Here is an 18,166-nt window from a genome sequence, read left to right as displayed (position 1 = left end):
GAAGGGGGCTTTTGGCTGAGTTTAAAAATTGAGTTGCAGCATTTTTAATAAATGTTTTATTCTACAACATCAGAGGGCAGCGCCACATTAAATACGCACTAGAATGGCAATAGTTTAAAGCGATTTGAAGCATGTTTTATATTTTTTTTTGGAGGGGGGGGGGGGGCAGAGCTTTGTGACGTCATATTTGAGGGGGGGGGTCTGACTTTTTGTGACGCCGTGTGACGACGGGGGGGGTCAAAATCGTCCAAAATCGCGTGACGTCATTTATGGACGGCCCCTTAAACTGACAGATGCTTGTTTTCATTAACTCGACGACCAGAGACGGAGGCTGGTTTGGTGGTCCCACACCGACCAATCGATTCAAACAAAAATCCGTCGCGTGATTACGCAACCGCACCGCGGTGACGTCACGAAGCCATCGCGTGCACCGCGGTGACGTCAACCGAGACAAAAAACGTTGCACGGGTGCTGTGACGTCACCGAGACAAAATACGTTCCACGCAAGACGCGTTGACGTCACCAAGACAAAGACGTTTCACGGGCGCGATTACGTCACCGAGACGATAAACGTTTCACACACGGTAGCGATGACGTCATCAAGACAAAACGTTTCACACACGGGCGCGATGACGTCACTGAGACAAAAACGTTCCACACACAGTCGCGTGACGTCACCGAGACAAAAAAGTTACACACGGACGCGATGACGTCACCGAGTCAAGAAACGTTCCATACACACATACAGTCGCGTGACGTCACCGAGACAAAAAAGTTACACACGGGCGCGATTACGTCACCGAGTTAATAAACATTCCACACACACAGTCGCGTGACGTCACCGAGACAAAAAAAGTTACACACGGGCGCGATGACGTCACAGAGTCAATAAACGTTCCACACACACACACACTCAGTCGCGTGACGTCACGAGACATCGCCCTTCCCAGATTTCCCAACGCGGATAGGCGACGCGAGCGCCACCCGATGCCTCGCTGCGATTGGACCGCAGCCGCGCACGTGACCTTCATGGGGGTGGCCGGGGGTGGCCGGGGGTGGCGGGGGTGGCGCTTCCCACGCCGACCGAGGCGCCTGTGCGGACTACGAAATGTAACGCGCGCGGGACATCCCCCCACCCCCCAGCCTCAAGCACCGGGTGAGCTGACGGGAGAGAGACCGGAGCGGGGTCCCCCCTCACAGGATCGGGGGTACAAGGGGCTAGGATCGGGGGTACAAGCGGCTAGGATCGGCAGACCGAGGGGGGGGGGGGCGGACTAGGACCGGGACCCCCAGGACCCCCAGGATCGTAGGGTGATCAGGAATCTCTCGGAAAGAATCGATCTTGCTCCCGGAACACGCAGGGGACTATACCTCACCACGCTGGTCAGTGCGGGGTGGACCCCCCCCTACCCCCTCCCCCCCCCCCCCCAGTCAATCGGACCCCTTCAACCCCAGGATTAGGACTTACCAAGACCCCCCAGGATCCCATAGGACCCCCAGAATCAGGCCCCCGTCCCCCGCGACAGGGATTCTAGGAGCAGGTTGACGACCTCAGAACGCTCAGACCCCCAGGGCCGGGATTCTAAGACCTAAGACCTTCGACCCCAGAATTAGAACCCCATTCATTAGGACCCTTGGTCCAGGTCAAGGGTCAAGGAACCTTAGGTGCCCGGAATCAGGACCCACCCCCCGCCCCCCAGGATTCTCATCTTAAAGTCTCCAGGAGTAGGACCCCAAGACCGGGATTCTAAGACCCCCCACACCCCCCCGACGCAAAGGGGATCAGGCTCCTAGGGCTGTTTCCAGGTCCCCCAGGGCTCCCTATGACCCGGGGGTTCAGCACCAGGACCCAGTTTCTAGTCTCTAAAGTCTTTGTGCCGAACTGACAGTCCTCGACCAGGGAGATATTGAGCGCGAATTCGCAGTCCACGGCTCATTGGGGTTCGAGATCTCGGTTACTGGTCCCCACTCCCCAGGTTACCCCCCACCAGGTCCCATAGTCGTTGATCTCAGTCCTTAGCTGGTCCCAGTCTCTCTCCGTCCTCGAGTTCCCACGGCCCAGTCCTCCTCGCCACCCGCCACCCGCGAAGTTGTCTTCTCCCTCCCTTTGATTCCCGAACCCCGCGCTCGCCATGGCGACCCGGAGTCTAACCGAGGCTTTCGTGCTGATGCGGAATAACGCGATGCACACGAGACACGTGCTGGCCGAGCAAGTGAGTAGCACCACCACCACCACCAACAACACCACCAACAACACCTCCACCACCTCCTTCTCATCCCCGGCCGCGGCGCGACGCCGCGCCTCGGTGAGTCGCCCCGTCCCGCCAGTTGCAGACTCACGAACTACTACCCCCCCCTACCTCCCCCCCCCACTGGGGGACTTGACACTCCCTCAGTGGGGGAGGGGGACCCCCCCCCTCCCCAGTTGACTCACTCCCCCATTGTGGGACCCCCCCCCCCAAGTTGTGGACTCACTCTCCCTCAGTGTGGGACAATTCCCCTGCCCACACCCCCAGTTGCGGACTCGCCATCCCCCGGTTGTGGGATCACTCCCCCACTGGTGGACTCATTGCCCCACTGGGGGACTCATTTCCCCACTGGTGGACTCATTTCCCCACTGGTTGACTCATTTCCCCACTGGGGGACTCATTGCCCCAGTGGTGGACTCATTGCCCCACTGGGGGACTCATTGCCCCAGTGGTGGACTCATTGCCCCAGTGGTGGACTCATTGCCCCAGTGGTGGACTCACACCTCCAGTGGTGGACTGACTCCCCTAGTGGTGGACTCACACCTCCAGTGGTGGACTCATTGCCGCAGTGGTGGACTGACTCCCCTAGTGGTGGACTCATTATCCCAGTGGTGGACTCACACCTCCAGTGGGGGCCGACTCTCGCGAACCACGGCGGCGTGGAGGAGACTCGAGTCGGCTTCTCTCGAGCGGTGTCGGGGTTTTGTTTGTAGTTGTGGTATCCCTCTTATCTGCCTCGAGTAAAACTCGACACATTCGTCACAGTGAAAACCGTGTGTGTGTTTCCGTGGCCTTGAAAACGAAATAATATACAGGGACTCCTCTACTTACGAGCGTTCGACTTACGAACTTTCAGAGATATGAACAAACCTGTCCGTATGTCCAGTTGCCTGTTCGGACCGAGTTTTTCAAGAGAGTTGAGAGGATACACGAACACCAAAGGGAATTACCATTCACGTCTGCGGAACATGAAGAACCAGTGGCATCTACAGAACATGAAGAACCAGTGGCATCTACATCTGTAGAACATGAAGAACCAATGGCATCTACGTCTGCGGAACATGAAGAACCAGTGGCATCTACAGAACATGAAGAACCAGTGGCATCTACATCTGCAGAACATGAAGAACTAGTGGCATCTACATCTGCATAACATTAAGAACCAGTGGCATCTACATCTGTAGAACATGAAGAACCAATGGCATCTACGTCTGCGGAACATGAAGAACCAGTGGCATCTACAGAACATGAAGAACCAGTGGCATCTACATCTGCAGAACATGAAGAACTAGTGGCATCTACATCTGCATAACATTAAGAACCAGTGGCATCTACATCTGCAGAATATGAAGAACCAGTGACATCTACATCTGCATAACATGAAGTACCAGTGGCATCTACATCTGCAGAATATAAAGAACCCGTGACATCTCAATCTGCAAAACATGAAGAACTAGTGGCATCTACATCTGCAGAACGTGAACCAGTGCCATCTACATCTGCAGAACGTGAAGAACCAGTGGCATCTACAGAACATGAATAACCAGTGGCATCTACATCTGCAGAATATGAAGAACCCATGACATCTACATCTGCAAAACATGAAGAACCAGTGGCATCTACATCTGCAGAATATGAAGTACCCGTGACATCTACATCTGCAGAACATGAAGAACTAGTGGCATCTACATCTGCAGAATATGAAGAATCAGTGGCATCTACGTCTGGGGAATGTGAAGAACCAGTGCCATCTACATCTGCAGAACATGAAGAACCAGTGGCATCTACGTCTGGGGAACGTGAAGAACCAGTGCCATCTACATCTGCAGAACATGAAGAACCAGTGGCATCTACATCTGCAGAACATGAAGAACCAGTGGCATCTACATCTGCAGAACGTGAAGAACCAGTGGCATCTACATCTGCAGAACGTGAAGAACTAGTTGCATCTACGTGTAATGAGCGACTTCCGCTACACGTCGTGTCCAGGGTACTCTCCTCTTTATTCACATTCGGGCAAACCACAGGCCAACCTTATCCTCTTCCTTCTCCGAGTACACACGTAGATATTAGTATCCCTACAGGCTACGCGTGGCCGATCCCACAGCGTGGTTCTGTCCGCCCACTCCCGGCCTCACCGCTGGTTGACGGCGTGCATGGTGGGACTTCGCAGGAGATCAGCCACGTGGTCGAACGACGGAGAGAGATGACGGCGAGCAGCGACGCAGTGCGGACCCAAGACTCCCCACACCGACCACGAGTCCTCCTCCGCCTCCGCTTATATTGCCGCAGGCACAGCTAGGCTCCGCCTCCGGCCACGCCCTCTCGTGGAACCTTCTCGCCGGTTCCCGGAGTATCTCGGGATTGAATGATGTTTATAGTGGTGCCTGTACCCGTGCTTCCCTTTTCCAACCAGTAGATGACACCATGTCATTACATACGTTTGCGGAATGTGAAGAACCAGTTGCATCTACATCTACAGGAGATCATACAAACTTTCAAAGCCATTACCCCGTGCTTAGTGTACACGCCGCAACAACACGTTTGGAATCGACGAGAGTAAAGTTGGACTTACGACCAAATCGCCAGTTCGTAAGTGAAGGAGTCCCCTGTACAATTTGTGACGTTTCGAGCAGCGGTTCTTCTTCACGCCGCGTAGACCTAGAAAGGTGAGAGTATCGCCAAGTGCAACTGGTTCCTCGGTTTACGATGCCGTCAATGAACAATTCGCCTCCCGTAGAGTCCCCATTGTCTCTATTAACGAGACATTTTCGATTAACGATGCGTGTGTTTACGATATCACGTGGCCGCCAATTTTGGCCAATTGGAGCGCTCCTAAGTGGACTCGGCAGACCTCGGCCAATCAGCGATGCCCTTTTATGAGCGTCTTGACAGCAACTGGCTGCTAAGCTTTTCAATGTTTGATGGTGCGTTGCTTATGGAAACAGCTCTCTTGAATACATAGTGGGTTTTTTTACTTCAAAGTGATTAAGATCAATAAAAATGGCCTCTAAAATTCATGTGAATAAAATACAAGAAAGTGAGGAAAACAATACATTTTGAGTGAAAAATGTCAATTTCGATCGTCTTGGAACAAATGAAGCCTTTAGCTTGTATTTCCTATATTCTATTCACGATAATTTCAACAAACGATGGTTTTCGTGGTACCAGTTAATACCGTTAACCGAGTGAACCCCTGTAATTGTCTCGTTTTAAGCTCGTCTTGCGTCTCTGATTCGATCTGACCCCGATGGACCTGCTGCCCCGCGCCGCTTTGCCTCGGCTCTGTCCGTCGGTTGACGGTATTCGGACCTCCTCGTCAAAATTGACGCGGCTCGTTTTTTTTTATTGGACACGCTGACGAACCAAACCAACTCGAAGCAGCAGTGTGTGGCGAAAGCTCGAAGCCGCGTCCGGATTCCCAAGCGGGGGGGCGGCTGTCGCACAAAAACCTTTCTTCGTGTCAAAAAAAAACTCAACTCCTTTTCCCATCTCATACCCGACTCGCGAAATCTCTCGATTCGAATCTCGTCGGGGTTTTTTTTCTCTTCGGCCTCGTTTCATATTCCTTCTAATCCGGACTCTCATTCATCCGGCACCTTGATTTGGTTTGACTCGACTCGATTTGATTCGGCAGTCGGCCGGCTTATCTCGTCTCAACCTCCGGCATTATTTTATCCCGAGCCTTGGTTGGTCGGCTCTCATTTCCGACCGCTATGATCCGCTTTGGGATTCTCAGAATTTTCTTACCTTGTCTTTATATTTATAGAGCGCCTGTGATCCAGGTGTTTTAATTCGACTCGGCTACATCAACAAACAACTCGGGTCCCGAAATCGGCTCGGCTCTCAATTGGACCTTTCATCACCTTTGTTGTGTGGATTCAAAACTCGAGCCAATCGAATCCCGATTCCGATTCTTTGAGTTGACTCGACCCGACCGGTTTGGCTTTGATGGGAGTCGGCGGTGGAGGGGAGGATGCCCTCGACCACGATGTTGTCGGGGCCTGAGTTGGAGTCCCCGACCCTGGGGGCAAGGGCCAAGGTGGAAGCCGCCTCGAGTCTCGGCCCGTGAGATGTGCGGTGTGCATGTTCCCTTACAGCCACGTGTGCACTTACAACCACGTGGTCACTCACAACCACGTGGTCACTCACAACCACGTGTTCACTCACAACCACGTGTTCACTCACAACCACGTGTTCACCCAACCACGTGGTCACTCACAACCACGTGTTCACTCACAACCACGTGTTCACTTACAACCACACGTACACACACTCGTGCACGCACACACTCGTGCACGCACACACTCATGCACACGCACGCGCACACTTTGACGGCACCGCTGTGCGTCCGTAGTGAGGGCACCCTTGCACGAGTCACCCAGCTCTCCCTTGCACGAGTCACCCAGCTCTCCCTTGCACGAGTCACCCAGCTCTCCCTTGCATGAGTGGGGTGGACGTCGGTGAGCTCAGTGCCCCTGCCAGCGGGAACCGGTTGGAGCTTTCTGCGTGTGGATTTTCTGTGTTCTCCCCCCCCCTGTTCTGCAGTGCGATCAGAATACGCTTGTCATGAGCGTATCCATGCATCGTGATGCCCCCCGCCCTCCTCCCCTAATCCACTGCGTAAACAACAACAACAACAACCCCCACCTCCGGCTTTTGCCACTGAGTGGCGGTGACGTCGCTACGCCGCTCGTGCCTGGCCCGGTGCACTGCAAGGGAGACCTTCGTTTCTGTCCATTCCACTGATCAACCCCCACACTGGTTAACTCCCACACTGGTTAACTGCTGGACTGGTTAACCGTTGGACTGGTTAACCACCAGACTGGTTAACTGCTGGTAACCACTGCATGGCTTACAAAATGAGGCATCGCGTGGGGAGTTGGACAATGTTGATGCATGCGAGTGTGTACAACAACCCCCACCCCCCCCTCCTCTGATCTGTGTCTCTGTGTCACTGTCTGATCCATCTCCGTGTCTGCGTTTGATCTGTGTGTCACTCTGAGCTGCGTGGTGTCTTGGTATATTGATCTCTTGAGTGGTAATTGCTGACTGGCCTTTCCTGTGCCTCACTGCCTGTCTCTGTGCGATGTCTCTGTGTCTCCCTGATGTGTCTCTTCCCTGTCTCTGTCTCTCTGAGCCGCGTTTGTGTTTCCCCATGCCGTGTGCTGGCGGCCGTAACCGTGGTTACCGTGCTCCGCTGCCTCTCCTGCCTCCCGGGGCCCCGGCAACCGTACCACTCAGGAGCTGGACGAGGTAGAACTCCTGGTCCCTTCCTCGTGATGACGACACCACTCGTTCCGTCTCCGTGACAACGTCAACCGTCTCCGTGACAGCACCCGTCTCCGTGACAATGCCGCCCAACCTGTGCCCATGGCAATGCCACCAATCTAAATGACGCCACCCATCTCCATGACGACAACAACATCCATCTCCATGACAATGTCACCCGTCTCCATGACAGCACATTGCCATGGCGACACCCATTCCGATGATGGTGCCATCCGCGCCGTTTCCGTGACGACACTTCTCGCATCCATGTGACGACCTCCTCCGTGGGTCCATGTAGCTCACCTCTCGCACTCGGCTCACCCAGAACTCACCCCTCCTTTACTCACCGTACCCCTAACTTGCTCACCCCTCCCTTAATCACCATACTCCTAACTCGCTCACCTCTCGCACCTCACCCACAACTCACCTTCCCCGATCTCGACACGGGGCTGTCTGATTTTGAGTGTCTCAAACTTGCCACGGGACGTTAATTATTCTTCTAATTACTGCGATTTTGAGTGAAGCTGAAGGCTCGTACTATTTTATGGTGAGCACTGTACACGCCGCAGTGTTGATAACCAGGGCAGCCTGCCGGATTCAAAATGTGAACATCAACAGCTCATGCAGAACGCGCTGCTCATGTGAATGTGTGTTTGTGGGGAGCGGTGGTGTAGCGGTTAGCGCTATGCTTCGCTGCGAACCCGGCCACCCACGTGCGATTCCCGCTCACGGCCAACACCACCAGTGACGATTATCTGAACCGGTCCTGGGCCTCCCCTTGGTCGACTCGGCCTCAATTGAGTACGTGGTGCGGTGCGTAGTAAACATCGCCACAGGGGAGGCAAAGGCGGCCGGGCGTGGTGCTAGCCACCCACCTCCTCGTGTGACGCGTTTGTGCGCGCGTGTTCGCGTGTATGTGTGTGCTTGCATACGTATGCGCGTGCGTGTGTACGTAGGTGTGCGCATGCGCGTGTACCCGTCTATGCGTGTATGCGTACCTGTGTATGTGCGTGCGTGTTTGTACGTGCGTGTTTGTGCGTGCGTGTGTAGATGGCGGATGACCGCATGGCACTCGTGTCTGGTCTCAGCATGGACCCCGAGGCAGCCATTGCCGTCACAAAGACACTCCCGCCGGACTGGGTGGACAGCGTGGACGAGGTGAGACAAAGACAAAGGCTCCCCGTGTAGCCTGTAACAGACTGGTGGGGCAAGTGCTGTTAGCGAGCACCTATGAAGGCCGGCACGGCACACGAGGGGGTTGGTGGCCAGCACCACGCCCGGCCGCCTTTGTCTCCCCAGTGGCGAAGTTTACATACCGCACCAGGTACTCATTTGAGTCGACCTAAGGGAGGCCCACGACAGATAATTGTCACCGGCGTTGGTCATGAGCCGGAATCGAACTCGGGTCGCCGGGTTCGTAGCGCAGCGTAGCGTGCTAACCGCTACACCACCGCCCCCCATACCGCGGCACGACAAAGACACACGCGCACACGCTCGGCATTGACCACGTCCTCTTCCCGCGCGGACGATGGCGATACCCCCCGGGGACGGCGGTTAACCAGTCGGCCGGCCGTGCCGACGGTCCCGGCAGATCCAGTACGAGGTGGCGCGGATCAAGCAGAAGATGAAGGAGCTGGCGGTGCTGCACGACAAGCACCTGAACCGGCCCACGCTGGACGACACGAGCGAGGAGGAGCACGCCATCGAGATCACCACGCAGGAGACCACGCAGGTGGGGTGTATCACTTGATACACGTGATACAGCAAGCGTGCTGTGACGGTTCCACCTGAAGACGGCAGCTTGTGTTGCCCCCGAAACGTCGTGATTTTTATTTTATTTTACTTTTATTAATTTTAATTTTTTGCCTACGTGACTTTACCGAAAAAAACCTAAGAGCACGTAAATGATCCCCGTTGGCACGGGACCCGACTGCCGCGTGCCGCACGCCAGATGTTCCACAGGTGCCAGCGCTCCGTCCAGGCGCTGCAGAACCGGGCGCGCGGGCGCGGCGAACAGGAGCGCCGCATCCTCGCCAACGTGGTGAGCTCGCTGGCGCAGGGGCTCCAGGAGCTGTCCACCGCGTTTCGCCACACGCAGTCCGGATACCTGCGCCGTGAGTAGTGCCGCCCCCACGCCGGGCCCACCGCATCACGCTCCCGCCCGGTGTGTGCGGGACGCTTGCCACGCGGTTTTTTTTTGTTGCCGGTTACCGGGTTTTCCCGAGGTGGTTTTGAGTCGACACTGCCCCTGGCCCCGGTGAGAGAACGCAAGAGGCCAGGATGAGTATCGTTTGGGTGGGTGGGTGGTCGAGTGAGATGGTGAGTGAGTGAGTGGGTGAGCGGGCGGGTGATGTTTACACATCGTCACTAGGTATTCATCTAGGCTGAGTCGACTTAGGGGAGCCCCAGGACCGGTTCAGGTAATCGTCACCGGTGTTGGCCACTCGCACACACTCCAGGTCACAATAACATTGGCACACTCACTCACCTATCCAACTACTCACTCGCACACCAACTTATCCACACTCTAACTCGCCACACTGCAGATCACAACAACATCCACTCAACCACCCACTCACTCACTCACCCACTCACCCACCCACCCACCCACTCACTCACCCACTCCCCCACCCACCCACTCACCCACCCACCCACCCACTCCCCCACCCACCCACTCCCCCACCCACTCACCCACCCACTCACCCACCCACCCACTCACCCACCCACCTACTCACCCACTCACACTGCAGAGCAGGGGGGAGAACACACGCACGCAGAAAGGCGCCCCTGCTCGGGGCTCAAACCCAGCCCCCCCCCCGCCCCCCTCCTTGCCACAAGACACGAGCGTCGCCACTGCCTTGGCACGGCTTTGACCCCCGACCCTGACCGCGACCTTGACCCCCGACCCTGACCGTGACTTTGACCCCGCAGGAATGAAGAACCGCGAGGAGCGCTCGCAGGTCCTCTTCAGCACGGGGGGACCGCTCATGGAGGAGACGGAACCCGACGACCTCTACGACCGCGTGAGTGTGGAGCCCACCGACCCGTGCGGTGCTCAGTCTGTGCGGTGGTGGACGTGCGGGGTGCCCACGGTGGTTCGGTGGGGGGAGTGGTGGAGGGGGGGAGGGAGTCGTTCTACGTGGTGGTCGTTGCGGTGCGGTTGTGTGCGGCTCTGGCCGTTGCTGAGAGCGGCAGTTGTCGTGTTGCTGTGGTGTGGTCGCAATGGTGCGTTGTGCGTGTGTGTGGTTGCGATGGTGCGTTGTGCGTGTGTGTGGTTGTGCAATTTCAATGGTTATACTGGTAGGAACCTCCTGGTTACACCAGCCCACAGGGGATTATTGTGTCCATCCGTCGTGCAGGGAGGGGCTGGGTGGGGAGGGTGGGGCTGAGTGGGGAGGGGCTGGGTGGGGCTGAGTGGGGAGGGGAGGGTGGGGAGGGGCTGGGTGGGGCTGGGTGGGGAGGGGCTGGTTGGGGGAGGGGAGGATGGGGAGGGGCTGGGTGGGGAGGGTGGGGCTGGGTGGGGGATGCGAGGGGTGGGGCTGGGTGGGGCACCACCCCGTGGTGCCCTTATAAAACTCAATGTTTAACCTACTCACGCCGGCTTGTGCCCGCGCTCACAGTCGGCCATATTTGCGGAATACACCACGCCGCCGTTGACCCTGGCCATTGACCGAGCAACCCAATGTTCCTACCAGCTCCCTCCGCAGGAATGTGTTAGTGCGGCTGCAGTGGTTGCCGTGCGGCCGCGGTGGTTGTTGTGTGGTTGTTGTTGTTGTTGTGCGATCGTGGTTTGTCGCCGTCGTTGCCCGTTTGTTGTCATGGTGCGATTTCAGTGGTTCACTGAGGAGCAGCTGCAGCTGGTGGAGGGCAACACGGAGATGGTGGAGGAGCGAGAGCGCGAGATCCGTCAGATTGCGCAGTCCATCTCCGAGCTCAACGAGATCTTCCGCGACCTCGCGCACATGGTGGTGGAGCAGGTGACTCGCATTGTCAACATCATCGCGCCGTCGATGTCGTCGTTGCCACCGTCATCACCACTGAGCGGCACTCGCACCACAGGTGTCGACATCGCGACGGCAGTGGTCGTTGTCATTATCGCCACCAATCTTTGCCGTCGTCATCTTCAACATCATCTTCATCGTCGTCGTTATTGTCATCTTCGTCATCGTTAGCGTCGTTATCGTCGTCGTCGTCGTCATCGTCGTTATCGTCGTCATCATTGCCGTCCTCGTAATCATCGTCGTTATCATTGTTATCATCGTCGTCATCATCATCGTTGTTATCACCATGATCATTATCATCATCGATCCGTGCTCATCGTCGTCATCATTATCGTCGTTGTCGTCATCTTTGTCATCATCGTCGTCAACAACATCATCGCCCTCATCGTTAGCGTGGTCATCATCACCGCCGAGGTGGAGAATGTGGACGAGGAGGTGGACGAGGAGGTGGACGAGGAGTGACTCGTGGCCGGCGTTGTCCGTTCTCCCCCAGGGCACGGTGCTCGACCGCATCGACTACAACGTGGAGCAGTCGTGCGTCAAGACGGAGGAGGGGCTCAAGCAGCTGCAGAAGGTGACCCCGACACACGACCTGGTTCCTGACCCTGACTCTAACCCCGACACACGACCTGGTTCCTGACCCTGACTCTAACCTCGACACACGACCTGGTTCCTGACCCTGACTCTAACCCCGACACACGACCTGGTTCCTGACCCTGACTCTAACCCCGACACACGACCTGGTTCCTGACCCTGACTCTAACCCCGACACACGACCTGGTTCCTGACCCTGACTCTAACCCCGACACACGACCTGGTTCCTGACCCTGACTCTAACCCCGACACACGACCTGGTTCCTGACCCTGACTCTAACCCCGACACACGACCTGGTTCCTGACCCTGACTCTAACCCCGACACACGACCTGGTTCCTGACCCTGACTCTAACCCCGACACACGACCTGGTTCCTGACCCTGACTCTAACCCCGACACACGACCTGGTTCCTGACCCTGACTCTAACCCCGACACACGACCTGGTTCCTGACCCTGACTCTAACCCCGACACACGACCTGGTTCCTGACCCTGACTCTAACCCCGACACACGACCTGGTTCCTGACCCTGACTCTAACCCCGACACACGACCTGGTTCCTGACCCTGACTCTAACCCCGACACACGACCTGGTTCCTGACCCTGACTCTAACCCCGACACACGACCTGGTTCCTGACCCTGACTCTAACCTCGACACACGACCTGGTTCCTGACCCTGACTCTAACCCCGACACACGACCTGGTTCCTGACCCTGACTCTAACCCCGACAGAGGTCTGTTGGCAAGTCGATTTGTTTCGCAAGTTCAACTTGACTCCTGTCGACTCCAAACGCGTTGTACGGCACGTACACTAAACACGGGGCTTTAAACGTCGTATAATCTCCTGTAGATGTAGATGCCGCTGGTTCTTCACGTTCTGCAGATGTAGATGCCACCACCACCGCCATCATCTATTGCGTGGTGGTTGAACTTACGCCTCTCGGTCCGAACAGGCAACTGGACATACGGACAGCTTTGTGTGTATCTCTGAAAGTTCCTGAGTCGAATGTTCGTAAGTAGAGGAGTCCCTGTACCTTCTGAAAGATGCCTTCCATTCAATGTAGACGCACAGTAGGGGGCAGCACTTTCCCACTCGGCCTACCGCTGAGGATCTGCGTCAATCCGAGGTCTTGATTATCTGACGGCTGGAATGTTTCCACATTAAGTGCAGAAGCAGATTAGTACTTATCGTGGGGACCTTTCCCGCTCGCGACACCAGAAAACTCGTCCACATGTCCGTGCGTCTTATAATCCTTGCGTCTGTTGCATCCGTGTGCCTGTGCGTTCCGTGTGTGTCTATGTGTCCGTGTATCAGTGTGCTTGTGCATCTGTGCGTGTCGATGTGTGTCCGTGTTGTCTGTAGCGGTTAGTGCGCTACGAACCCGGCAACCTGAGTTCAACCAACACCGGTGACGATTAGCTGAACCGGTCATGGCCCTCCCCTAGGTCGACTCAGCCTTAAACGAGTACCTGGTGCGGTGTGTAAACATCGCCACTGGGGAGACAAAGGCGGCCGGGCGTGGTGCTGGCCACCCACCCCCCCTCGTGTGCCGAGCCGCCCTTCATAGGTGCAACTCGCTAACTGCACTTGCCCCCACGGTCTGTTAAGGCTATACGGGGGGTCTCTGCATTCGTCTTTGCGTGTTTGTGCGTCCGCGTGTCTGTGCGTCCGCGTGTCTGTGCGTCCGCGTGTCTGTGCGTCCGTGCGTCCGTGTGTCTGTGCGTCCGTGTGTCTGTGCGTCCGCGTGTCTGTGCGTCCGTGCGTCCGTGTGTCTGTGCGTCCGCGTGTCTGTGCGTCCGCGTGTCTGTGCGTCCGTGCGTCCGCGTGTCTGTGCGTCCGCGTGTCTGTGCGTCCGCGTGTCTGTGCGTCCGTGCGTCCGTGTGTCTGTGCGTCCGCGTGCCTGTGCGTCCGCGTGTCTGTGCGTCCGTGTGTCTGTGCGTCCGTGCGTCCGCGTGTCTGTGCGTCCGCGTGTCTGTGCGTCCGCGTGTCTGTGCGTCCGCGTGTCTGTGCGTCCGTGCGTCCGCGTGTCTGTGCGTCCGTGTGTCTGTGCGTCCGCGTGTCTGTGCGTCCGCGTGTCTGTGCGTCCGCGTGTCTGTGCGTCCGTGTGTCTGTGCGTCCGCGTGTCTGTGCGTCCGCGTGTCTGTGCGTCCGTGCGTCCGTGCGTCCGCGTGTCTGTGCGTCCGTGTGTCTGTGCGTCCGCGTGTCTGTGCGTCCGCGTGTCTGTGCGTCCGTGTGTCTGTGCGTCCGTGTGTCTGTGCGTCCGTGTGTCTGTGCGTCCGCGTGTCTGTGCGTCCGCGTGTCTGTGCGTCCGCGTGTCTGTGCGTCCGCGTGTCTGTGCGTCCGCGTGTCTGTGCGTCCGCGCGTCCGCGCGTCTGTGCGTCCGCGTGTCTGTGCGTCCCCGCGTCCGTGCGTCCGCGTGTCTGACACTCGGTACGTGGCATCAGCTGACAGCCGTGAGACAGGGCGACCGCAGTGTCGTGGGCGAATTGAGAGGTTGTGGAAGGCGGGGGGGGGGGCGGTGGGACGGAGGGGCGCAGGACAGGTGTGCCAGGTGTGTCAGGTGTGCCAGGTGTGTGACACTCACGGCAATAGGGGAAGGGCAGTGGTGGGGGGGGGGGTGGCTGGGGGAGGAGGGGGGGGGCAGCACCTGGCGGATTTAGACGGCGCCGCGGGAACTCGCGACCTCCGCCCTGTGCGTGTGACGAGTTCGACACCGCCCCTGACCCCCTCCCTCTGCCCATGCGAGGGGAGGTGGGGGGGTGGGCGTTGAGTGACATCTGGACAGCGACCCCCTCGCTCCTCCCCCCCCCACCTCTGCAGTTGTATTCATGTGGCAGGGTGACGGCAAAGGCAGGGGTCTGGCAAAGGGGTCCTCGCATAGGGCTCTGACAGCACAGGGGCGTGACACCTTAGAGGAGGCGGTGCATGGGGTGGCAGGGAAGTGGTGCAGTGGTAACTCTGGAGCCTCACAGCCAGAAGGGGCCTGGGTTCGATTCCTGACTCGGGTGCCTTTCTGCGTGGAGTTTGTGTGTTCTCCTCCTGTTCTGCAGTGTGAGTGTGTGTGAGTAGGTGTGGAGTTTGTGTGTTCTCCTCCTGTTCTGTAGTGTTGAGTGTGTGTGAGTAAGTGTGGAGTTTGTGTGTTCTCCCCCTGTTCTGTAGTGTTGAGTGTGTGTGTGTGAGTGTGGAGTTTGTGTGTTCTCCTCCTGTTCTGTAGTGTTGAGTGTGTGTGAGTAGGTGTGGAGTTTGTGTGTTCTCCTCCTGTTCTGTAGTGTTGAGTGTGTGTGTGTAAGTGTGGAGTTTGTGTGTTCTCCCCCGTTCTGTAGTGTTGAGTGTGTGTGTGTAAGTGTGGAGTTTGTGTGTTCTCCCCCGTTCTGCAGTGTTGAGTGAGTGTGAGTAAGTGTGGAGTTTGTGTGTTCTCCCCCCGTTCTGCAGTGTTGAGTGTGTGTGAGTAAGTGTGGAGTTTGTGTGTTCTCCCCCGTTCTGCAGTGTTGAGTGAGTGTGAGTAAGTGTGGAGTTTGTGTGTTCTCCCCCCGTTCTGCAGTGTTGAGTGTGTGTGAGTAAGTGTGGAGTGTGTGTGTTCTCCCCCTGTTCTGCAGTGTTGAGTGAGTGTGAGTAAGTGTGGAGTTTGTGTGTTCTCCCCCGTTCTGTAGTGTTGAGTGTGTGTGAGTAAGTGTGGAGTTTGTGTGTTCTCCCCCTGTTCTGTAGTGTTGAGTGAGTGTGTGTAAGTGTGGAGTTTGTGTGTTCTCCCCCTGTTCTGCAGTGTGAGTGTGTGTGTGTAAGTGTGGAGTTTGTGTGTTCTCCCCCTGTTCTGTAGTGTTGAGTGTGTGTGTGTAAGTGTGGAGTTTGTGTGTTCTCCCCCTGTTCTGTAGTGTGAGTGTGTGTGAGTAAGTGTGGAGTTTGTGTGTTCTCCCCCTGTTCTGTAGTGTTGAGTGTGTGTGTGTAAGTGTGGAGTTTGTGTGTTCTCCCCCTGTTCTGCAGTGTTGAGTGTGTGTGTGTAAGTGTGGAGTTTGTGTGTTCTCCTCCTGTTCTGTAGTGTTGAGTGTGTGTGAGTAGGTGTGGAGTTTGTGTGTTCTCCCCCTGTTCTGTAGTGTTGAGTGTGTGTGAGTAGGTGTGGAGTTTGTGTGTTCTCCCCCGTTCTGCAGTGTTGAGTGTGTGTGAGTAGGTGTGGAGTTTGTGTGTTCTCCCCCGTTCTGTAGTGTTGAGTGTGTGTGAGTAAGTGTGGAGTTTGTGTGTTCTCCTCCTGTTCTGCAGTGTGAGTGTGTGTGTGTAAGTGTGGAGTTTGTGTGTTCTCCCCCTGTTCTGTAGTGTTGAGTGTGTGTGAGTAAGTGTGGAGTTTGTGTGTTCTCCCCCGTTCTGCAGTGTTGAGTGTGTGTGTGAGTAAGTGTGGAGTTTGTGTGTTCTCCCCCTGTTCTGTAGTGTTGAGTGTGTGTGAGTAAGTGTGGAGTTTGTGTGTTCTCCCCCTGTTCTGTAGTGTGTGTGTGTAAGTGTGGAGTTTGTGTGTTCTCCTCCTGTTCTGCAGTGTGAGTGTGTAAGTGTGTGGGTGGGTGTGTGAGTGTGTGGGTGGGTGTGTGAGTGAGTGTGTGGGTGAGTGTGTGTGTGAGTGAGTGTGCGAGTGAGTGAGTGTGTGGGTGAGTGAGTGTGTGGGTGAGTGAGTGTGTGAGTGTGTGAGTGTGAGTGAGTGTGTGTGAGTGTGAGGGAGTGTGTGAGTGTGTGAGTGAGTGTGTGAGTGTGTGAGTGTGTGAGTGAGTGTGTGAGTGTGTGAGTGTGTGCGTGAGTGTGAGAGTGTGAGAGTGAGTGTGTGAGTGTGTGAGTGTGTGAGTGTGTGTGTGAGTGAGTGTGTGAGTGAGTGTGTGAGTGAATGTGTGAGTGAGTGTGTGAGTGAGTGTGTGAGTGAGTGTGTGAGTGAATGTGTGAGTGTGTGAGTGTGTGAGTGAGTGTGTGAGTGAGTGAGTAAGTGAGTAAGTGTGTGAGTGAGTAAGTGTGTGTGAGTGTGTGTGAGTGAGTGTATGTAAACTTTGTATATTCTCCCCCATATTCTGCATGGGTTTCTTTCTGATTCTCCGGCCTCCCATCGCGAAACACACACACACAGACGCAACACAGTGCAACCGGTATCAACCAAAACATCCCAATCGCTGACATTTCCCTGAAAATTACTACCACAGCAAAACCCTGGCAGGGCCCATCCTGAGAAAATAATCTTGAGACTCGGGGAGGCTTTCCTGGGTAAACAAGCGTAAAAAAGAACTTCACTATTCCACTTGTTTACCCAGAGGAGCCTCAAGACTTGCCTGTCCTGGGTCTCCCCTAGGTCGACTCAACCTTAAATGAGCATCATCAGCACTAGCCTGGTGTTTGCCACACCACACCCGCCCTCCCTTCGTGCACCGTGCCGGCCTTAATGGGTGCTCGCTAACAGCACTTGCCTCACCAACCTGAAAAGCCTTTACGGGTGGCCTTTGTCTTTGTGTGTATGTATATTACGCAAATTTGCCTGTTGACACCTATGCGTATAAAGACACACGATTTAGAAAACTGTCTGTGCGTTTACGTGTGCATTGGGGGGGAGGGAGCAGTGGCACAGTGGATAGCGCACTGCGCTCTGCACCCGGCAATCCTTGAGTCCCATGTGCCACTCACGACCGACATCGGTGGCGAATATCCGAACCGGTGCGCGCGTGTGCCTCACCTGCCTGTGTGTGTGTCGCGTGTGTGTGCGTCACATGCCTGTGTGTGTGTCGCGTGTGTGTGCGTCACATGCCTGTGTGCGCGCGTGTGTGTGTGTGCGCGTGTGCGTTTGCAGGCCGAGACGTACCAAAAGAAGAACCGGAAGATGCTCGCGATCCTGCTCCTCTTCGTGATCCTCGTCATCATGATCCTCGTCCTGGTGGGGACCAAGGGGAGATAACGGGGCGGGCCGGCGTCCCCCGGGACCACCGCGCCCCCCCCCCCGTGCACCAACGTGGCGACGCGTGCTGAGCATCGCTCTATTTATTGGATGTAAATTTCCCGTCGGCGCTTGCCTCCCAATACCCCCCCCCCCCTCGCG

General features: G+C 56.3%; 1 protein-coding gene across 3 annotated transcripts; it reads left to right on the top strand.

Annotated features, from left to right (window-relative positions):
* The first annotated feature begins 1,054 nt into the window (after positions 1-1,054).
* Positions 1,055-18,166, top strand: STX16 (syntaxin 16). 3 transcript variants are annotated; one of them, XM_078617488.1, is made up of 9 exons: positions 1,055-2,306; positions 7,494-7,505; positions 8,571-8,678; positions 9,112-9,252; positions 9,472-9,634; positions 10,452-10,543; positions 11,354-11,497; positions 12,015-12,095; positions 17,921-18,166. In XM_078617488.1, the coding sequence occupies exons 1-9, from the start codon at positions 2,133-2,135 to the stop codon at positions 18,023-18,025; spliced, it is 1,020 nt and encodes a 339-aa protein (XP_078473614.1). In that variant the 5' UTR covers positions 1,055-2,132; the 3' UTR covers positions 18,026-18,166. The 3 variants fall into 3 exon arrangements, with proteins under 3 accessions (XP_078473614.1, XP_078473612.1, XP_078473613.1); XM_078617486.1 differs by having other exon boundaries at positions 1,057-2,213; XM_078617487.1 differs by lacking the exon at positions 7,494-7,505 and having other exon boundaries at positions 1,058-2,213.

Source organism: Lampetra planeri, chromosome 54 (assembly GCF_965212315.1).
Source record: "Lampetra planeri chromosome 54, kcLamPlan1.2.h2, whole genome shotgun sequence".
NCBI lineage: Eukaryota > Metazoa > Chordata > Hyperoartia > Petromyzontiformes > Petromyzontidae > Lampetra > Lampetra planeri.
This window is presented reverse-complemented; position numbering and strand designations above follow the sequence as displayed.

Coding starts and splice junctions, on each gene's coding strand:
- STX16 (XM_078617488.1), top strand. CDS start 2,133: ATGGCGACCCGGAGTCTAACCGAGGCTTTCGTGCTGATGCGGAATAAC. Junction 9,635..10,451: donor GCAGTCCGGATACCTGCGCC/GTGAGTAGTGCC, acceptor TTGACCCCGCAG/GAATGAAGAACCGCGAGGAG. Junction 11,498..12,014: donor CGCACATGGTGGTGGAGCAG/GTGACTCGCATT, acceptor GTTCTCCCCCAG/GGCACGGTGCTCGACCGCAT.